The sequence below is a fragment of the Elephantulus edwardii genome, unplaced genomic scaffold (assembly GCF_000299155.1).
Source record: "Elephantulus edwardii isolate Elephantulus edwardi_28Jun2011 unplaced genomic scaffold, EleEdw1.0 scaffold00015, whole genome shotgun sequence".
Lineage (NCBI taxonomy): Eukaryota > Metazoa > Chordata > Mammalia > Macroscelidea > Macroscelididae > Elephantulus > Elephantulus edwardii.
In genome coordinates this window covers 2772675-2780610 of record NW_006399765.1, presented here as the reverse complement: position 1 = coordinate 2780610, position 7936 = coordinate 2772675, and the positions used below count along the sequence as shown (strand labels likewise).

Here is a 7936-nt window from a genome sequence, read left to right as displayed (position 1 = left end):
TCGGGGCCTGGGTTTCAGCTGTCCACACCACAGCAGTGGGCAACGAGCTTAAAGCCCCTGATGGCTCTGGGCGCTGACTCTCACCAGTGGCTATGGATGAAGTCACAGGCAATTTTCTGCCAGCGCCGATAGAATGTTTCTTAGAGGCAAGGACGATGCCACTTGGCTCACATGATTTGAGTGTGTTGTCAAGAAGGCTGTGTTTTAGGAGCTATCCAGACTGTTCTCCCAGGTGTGTTAAGGACCTGCAGATGCTCTCTGTGCCGCCAGAGTGCTCCTTCGAGGCAAGGATGGTGAAGCTTCATCCCCCCTTCTCTGAGCATCTTGTTGGGAGCACCTATTACTTGGAAAGGAACATCATGCTTGGAAAGATGGAGGGTCAGCGAAAGGGAGGAAAAACCTCAGCGAGATGGATTGACACAGTCACTGCAGACCTCAAGTGTGTTATAGAGGGTGCGATGGCCCCGATAGGGCTCGGATCTGTTGTTCATAGGGTCACTATGAGTCGTACTCGACAGCCTCTAATGATGACAATAGCAGGGGACGGGAGCATAGAGATGGTAAATTCCAGTGAGATGAGCTTGCTGCCCGCTGCCTCCATCTGATCCCTCTCTTGCAGTAGGACATTGGGCGCCACCAGAAACTTGGGCTTCCAGCGCCATGAACCATGTCTTAGAAACAGTGCCCTGAGTCAGGACAGCATCCTGCCTTTGGAAACTCAGCCATGGATGCTCCCTAAATTGCAGAAGCCTCTCCAGCCAGTAGGTGGAACTGACTGAAAAAGCATCTACTTTTGGAGTCTTGCCCGGTTCTTTAATTAATGGCTTCTTACCTGTGAGCTTAGATTAGCTGGCGTGTCCAAGGCTTTCCTGAGGTCTGGCAGGAATCTGCCCATGCCCTAGAACTGTCAGCTCTGCATGGATCCTTCAGGCTCCACACAGGTTCTAAAGCACCTGGGAGAAAGTGCTAAATCTTTTTATTTTATTATAAACAAAATAACATAGTCTTTATAGCAAAACCAGAAAAGTATCAATAAGCAGCTCCCACCAGGAATAGCCATCACTGTTTGCATTTTCAGTGTATTTCTTTTTCATGTGATGATGTACATGATACACATAATTGATTTCCTAGGCTATTTGCAGCCCCCTCTCTCATACATTTAACACTAGTGCATACGCATTTTTCAGCACCTGTATATCCCTGAAGAGCACGGTTGTCATGCTGCATTTATAGGCTTACCAAAAAGTGCCTAATATCCCCATGTACGTCCATTCCTGCGTCCTTGTTTAATGTCTTTGTGCCAAAACTGAATTCTGTATTCTTTCCTTAGGATAGATTCTGACATCAAATTACTGGGTCAAAGATATATAAAGCTTTTAAAAGTAGCGATCTTAAATATCTACACTGTGGTTTAGATCATCTAGTATTTGATAGATAACATAAAATTGCTCTCTGGAAAGCATGTAGTCATTTTTGCTCTGAGCTCATCCATTCTTAATGAGGGTGAAAATTAGTTCTGGGCGAGGGTGAAAAATCTTCGAGGTAATGCTTTGTGGCCCTCCACGGGCTCCCTTACCGTGCAGAAGCCGGTATCGGTGATAGTAAATGACATCATTCATTTATGGGAATGAGCACCCATCCCACTCCAGTCTTGCTAGTTTTAAACCTTAGCTTTGGGGTTTTGATTTTTGGTCTAGTTAATACTTACCTTTAGACAAATTTTAACAACTTGAGAAAGGTGTGCATAAGATAAAAGTCATCTGGAGACTACCACTGTTGATATTTCTCTTTAAAACAAAATTGAGACCTTCCAGGCCTTTGCATCTGTAATGTTACCATTGCACTGCCATTATCCCATTATCATTCTCATGTGTGTCAAGGACCACTTTGAAATACTGCCTGTGTGATGCTCGCTCTCATGAAGGGATTTCCTGCCCCCACCCTGTCAGGGAGTGTGTCGGTGACCCTCCCAACTAGTGTCAGACACAGCCCTGTGGGAGCCCAGGCGCCTGGCTGCTCTGGGATTTGGCTAATTGTCCCTTGTTTGTTTCAGGCGTGATCCCCTGGGCCCATTTTCTGTCGGGGGAGAAGACCTGGACCCCTTTGGGTAAGTCCTGCTGGAAGGTGACAGCGGCACAACTTGCTCCCGTGGCCTGTCAGCCCAGCTCATCGGCTAATTTTAGAACACTTCATCACTCTTGCTCTGGGGTGAAGGAGGCAGGAGCTGAGTGGCTGCGAAACCATACCCAGAGCTGTGCAGGAGCTCTCCGAGTGTGAGGGTGGGACCGAGGAAACCCAACAGGGCACCTGTCTCATTCCCTGGCCTGGCGCTGTGTCCTGCTGGACAGCAGGCCACCCCAAGATTAACCAGTACATGGATGACACCAGACCTTTGGGCAGTTCAGAGCTATTCAGAAGTCACCTCACTTGGTGAGGGGAGTCACTGACCCCCATCAGACTCCCGGTCACTCTCCCAAGTTACTCCAGCCTCATTGGCGCCTTGTCCTCGCCGGGTGACCCCCTGCGTGGTTGACGATGGCACACCCATGACTGCACATCTGAGACATGTTTGAGCACATGGGGTCAGATCCACAGAACTCCGTCAGGGTGGAGGAGAGGATTCCCTCAGGAGCCAGACTCCAGGAACCTATAGACCCTTAAGGAACTAGGGGAAGGGATTCCAAGCATCATAAACTGTATCACTGTCTTGCCAGTGTCCTCATAGCATTATCACTGGCCCTTTGATCACCTGTGAAGCCTTGTTGTCGTTCAGCATCAGCTCTGGAGCATACGGCTCCTGTTCTTGATCACATTGACCCCCATGGGTCAACGGCATGGCCGAATCTTAACTCTTCAGTCTTGGGGAGCCCTGCAGAGCAGAAAGTGCAGGTCTCTTCTGTCAGGAAGGGTGTGTTCTTCGTGTTCTTGTCCCTGCCCACTTCCTGCTGCGCCCACCAGTTGCTGGGACCACAGAGAGCAGACCCCCCCCAGCCATCCTTGGTCCGTTCTTGCTTCCCTCACCCCTTCTCCTCCCTCAGCTCTGTGCCACACCTACACTCACCTACCTTTCCTTCTTGCCTAAGGTATGGGCGAGGTGGCATGATTGTGGATCCCCTGAGATCTGGCTTCCCCAGAGCACTTATTGACCCATCCTCAGGCCTCCCAAACAGGCTTCCTCCAGGCGCTGTGCCCCCAGGAGCACGCTTTGACCCCTTTGGACCCATCGGAACCAGCCCATCTGGGTAGGTACTTGGAGGCGCTCAGTAGTAGAACTGAGTGGCCTTTGCTCAGTGGGTGGGTGTGAAGGTGGCCGAGTGAGTGGTGGGAGTGGAGGTGGCAAATGGCAGGTGGAGAGTTTTACCTCCTTTGACTCATTTCTTCCCTCTGCTGAGAGTGGCCCCTCCCTCACCCTCTGCCGGACACCTCCCTGGAGCCCCTGGAGAACTTCTCTTTCTGGATGTCTCCCTTCCCCGGCTCCCTTCAGGGGAGGACCCAGAAGAGGAACTAATGCTGATTGAAAACATGCATGTGTCAGCTCCTCATTGGAACCCTCTGTCCACATTCGCTGGTAGATGTTTTATGATCCCCATTTTAAAGATACAGACGTTGAGGCCCTGAGATAGGAAGTAACTTACTAAGTTTGTACACTAACAATTGGAAGAGTTAGGATTCACACCCAGGCTGCCTGGCTTGAGGTCATACGCTCTTAAACCCCAAAAACACATCTTTTTGAAGCGCAGACTCTTGGTTGAATTCCACGGCTGCCTGTGTGACACCAACCCCTCTCTCACGCCAACTCACCAGCCACTGTTTTCCTTCCAGACCTAACCCAGACCATCTGCCCCCACCGGGCTTCGATGACATGTACCTGTGAAGGCCTCAAGCATGTGCCACCCCCGCCTTCCCTCCTCTCTCCCGGAGCTACCACCGTGGGCCCCATCAGCCTCCATGTTCTTGGGGACACGGGGCAAGGGACTCTGCCTGTGTGTTCACAGGCCAGCTGGGATTACCTCCCTGCTCCCTCCTGTGACACCCCCTTCAGCACCCCACCTGGCTGCTCTTAGGCCCCATGGAGAAGTCTCACCACCAGCACCTTCCGCCTTCCAGGGGAGACCCGGCAACACACACCCTCGACCTGATGCAGCACTATAAGAACAGAACGCATTTTGGATGTTATTATTAAGAACCAAATGTCTGTCAATACAAAAGTCATGTTGCCGGTCTCCTGCTTTCGTTACTTTGACACACAGCTCCTCCGGTCAGGGGACCTCATGGAGTCTGTCGGGGTTAAACACTTGCCCTGGCTGGGCTCCACTGTGGCTGCTCAGGTATTTTCCTCTTGTAAATCACTGCTGTCTTTGCACCACCAAGATGGGTGCACACAGATGAAAGTGTGACCAGAACCCCAGTGAGCCACGCAGATGACTTCCACGAGAGCGAGAGTGAACATTAGGAGAAGCGAACTCCTCCACTTCTGCCTGTTCTGGGCCAGTCTTCTGGGTCTTTCTGGGCATGGGCAGTAACAGCTGCCCAACAGCAGAGGAGCAAACAGACCTGAAGGCTCATTTTTGCTCCCAGCTCACTGAATGACCCTCTGCAAGTTCACCTCCCTCACAGGGCCTGTGTGCCTACTGGGAAAACCTGAGGTCCATTCCTACTCTAAACTTCCTGCTGCCTGTTCCTGTGTGAATACACAGCCCCCCTCCACCCCCGAGTGCCTGCCTCTGGAGCATGTGTCCCGTGTCTGGGCCCACCTGACCTTCCATTTTCTCCGGCTCCTTTTCAGCCCGAGGCCTGACAGACGTGGTCACTGATGAACCCACATGCCAGAATGGAGAGAACGCCACATAGCACCAGGCTCAGAGGCAGGAGACCGTGGCGCTAGTCACTCACCCTGGACAGCTAGCTCTTCAGCCATGGAAGCGTCTGTCAGCTCCCACGCCTAGGGTACCTTCCTTAATGTGGACGTATTGGTCAGCTAGAGGCACGGAGCTCTCAAGCCTTCTTGTGATGCTCGTTTTCTAGCATCTAGAATTGCCTACCTGCCCCACCTGCTGATGAGCAAAGGGCCAACTAGACTGACACACAGGCCCAGGGTCAATCTCAGATGGAGACTGGACCTGGGTGAGGAGCTGACTCCGTGGTACTTCTGGCAGACACACAAGAGCTGACCAATTCAAAGCCCTTAGAACATAGACCCAGAGGTGAAGTACAACTAAAAAATGAGTGTGTAGCACGAGGACAACTCTGTCCCCGTCGTCGTCCTCAGAGGCTGGCCCGCAGGGGAGTGGGAAATGTTAGCTTTGCTTTAGAATTGGCCCGTGCCTGCAACAAGAAGGACCTGAGGCAGTATGTTCATAAAAACACCCTTTCTAATAATCAAAGGAAGCACTGAAAGGCCCATCAGGCAGAAGCAGGGACGGCAGATCACTTTTAGGACTCTGATTTTAGAAGACTTGATAATCTTTGACACTTCACTTTTCTAGAAACCCCTTTGGGTTTATATACATAAAAAATTCTGTTTTCTGAACAGAAGAGTGAGTGATTCATCCACAGAATCAGGCATTTTCCTGGCATTAAATCCAGGAGGCACTTCCTCTGTGGGTCTCCTTGCATCAAGGACATGGGCAAGGTGCGTCTTAGTCAGTGGAGGAGAGAAGTGAATGGGGCCTGTAGGAATTTGAGTCCAGCTCTTAGTGCTTGTTGGAAGTCTGGGCCATGTACCTCCTTCCAGCTGTGAAGGTACACTGACGTTGGTGTGTGTACTCTGAAACCCCAGAAGTTGAAGGCCTAACAATAAACATCAACACTTAGTAACCTGTTCCTCTTTTTATTTTTTTCCAGTAACAACTTTATTGAAATACTCAAATACCATCAAGTTAACCCTTCTAAAGTCAACAACTCGGTGGTTTTTCTCATATATCCACTGTGTTGTGTATCCATACCAGTAACTAATTCCTGAACGTTTTCACCACCCCCAAAAGAGACCCCATAACCATTAGCAGCACTCTTATTTTCCCTTCCCCTCACCCCGGCAACCACTAATCTACTTTTGATCTCTAAGGATTTGCCTGTTCTGGGTTTCTCTCACAAATGGAATCACGCGCCGTGGCCATTAGTGTCTGCCGTCTTCCACTCAGCATGTTTTCAGGAGCCATACATGTAGCACGTCTGAGGACTCCATTCCTTGTTAGGACTGAATAATATTGTCGCACCACATTCTGTTTACCCATTCATCAGCTGGGGGACATTTAGGTTATTTCTGTTTTTGTGTGGGCACGTTTTCATTTCTGACAGGAGAATTGCTAGATGATAAAATAACTCAGAGTTGAACTTTCCGAGGGACTGCCAGACCCTTTTCCACATCCTTGCCGACACTGGTTATTTGTTGTCTTAACTAGTCATCCCAGTAGGTGTGAAGTAGTACCTCATTGTGGTTTTGCTATCTTCTTTAAAAAAAAAAGAAGACATTTTTACCTAGGCCAAGGGAGGCAGAGACCAGAACCGGCCACCCTTGTGAGCAGCTGGTGCCTCTGATAATCACAGCCAGGGGCTGGTCGTGGTTGAAGAGTGGCCGAGGAGCCGCTGGCGTTGACTCAGAGGACTTTCTAGCTCTAGGAAAGTTCTCAGAACCTCTCCCGATCTAGGGAGATGGTGCAGGCATCACCTTCACCTGGTCTTAACGTCTGTGTGTTAAACAACTTCACAAGTTAAGATGAGAGTCTGGCTCCAGATAACTGGCTTTTGATGGCATGCCATAGACCAAGTATACCAGTTCCAAGAGGCGCCAGCAGTCCGCACAGCACGGCCTCTGCATCCTTATCGCCCCAGTTTTCAGCAGTCATGTATTATCTTCTCCCATCACGGACCTCTGTCACCCTCCACAGCCAAGTCACGGGCCTTGTAAAGCACCATCTCCAAGGAAGAGCTCTTCTCAGAATGCAGTCGTCAGGTGTCACCTTGTCACTGCGGCCTCAGCAGCCCCGTGCCCACCAAACAGAAACACTGCCCGGGCTTGCGCCACTCTCCCCTCGCTGCCGTGGTCGAGTCCAGTGGCTGCAGCCATTGTCAGACCATTCTGTTTAGAGTCTTTCTCTCTCTCACTGACTTTAACACACACGATCCTTCTCCAGGAACTACCCCTACTGACAACACGTCCCAAGTACATCCGAGGCAAAGCTGCACCATTCTGGCAAAGTCACAGCAGCCTCGCTACTAAAGAATATCCTGTCTGTGCTTTTTCCAAGACTTATTTCTTCTGGCACCCCAGGGTTTATTTCATATTTTTCCCCAATACCAGAATTCAAAGGCATCATTCTTCAATTCCCGTTACACATTGTCCAGTTTTCTCATGCCTGTGAACAAGCAGACTGCCTCCAAGTCAGTGCCTGCCAACCCTCAGATAGCTACAGAATCCCCAGGACCTCATTCTCTGGGACTCGGGTTCCTTCAAGGCCTCCCTTTCTACTATCAGTAGCATTCTGTTCCGGATGCATGCCCCACTTGAAGGGAGGAAAATGAGAGTCTGTGTAGTTGTTCATGTCCTGTCACCGTTTAATTCTGTCTGCTTTCTGCTTTGATGCAGTTCCTGGAAGAAACCAAGGAGAGGAAAGCTCCCCCGCATTCATAGCCTCAGCTTTTTCTGTTTTTAAAAACTGGTATGTGCACTGTCACTCTCAGTACTCTGCACCACAGGGAGAGACTGCAGAGCAGACTTCCAGGCCTGCAGCCCAGCCCATGTGTGTCCTGGGACACCACCGCCATGCCCCATCATTTCAGCCACGTGTGGGCCCAGGTCTGCAAGGAGGGTGGCTCCCCAAGGTGGAGGTGTCAGGCACTGAGGATGGCAGAGCCCAGAGGAGTGCGAAAGGGCCTTTAGAAACCACAAGGACACACCTGAACATCGCATTCATGGCAGGGCCCAGTGGGGGCTGCA

General features: G+C 50.6%; 1 protein-coding gene across 1 annotated transcript in view; it reads left to right on the top strand.

Moving 5' to 3' along the window:
• PSMF1 (proteasome (prosome, macropain) inhibitor subunit 1 (PI31)) overlaps window positions 1–3874 on the top strand; it is a 42306-nt gene extending 38432 nt beyond the window's left edge. The window contains exons 5-7 of the mRNA XM_006881403.1: window positions 2054–2107; window positions 3084–3242; window positions 3823–3874. Of these exons, the coding sequence (XP_006881465.1) occupies window positions 2054–2107; window positions 3084–3242; window positions 3823–3874 (265 nt within the window). The remainder of the gene's footprint in view (window positions 1–2053; window positions 2108–3083; window positions 3243–3822) is intronic.
• The last annotated feature ends 4062 nt before the right edge of the window (window positions 3875–7936 follow it).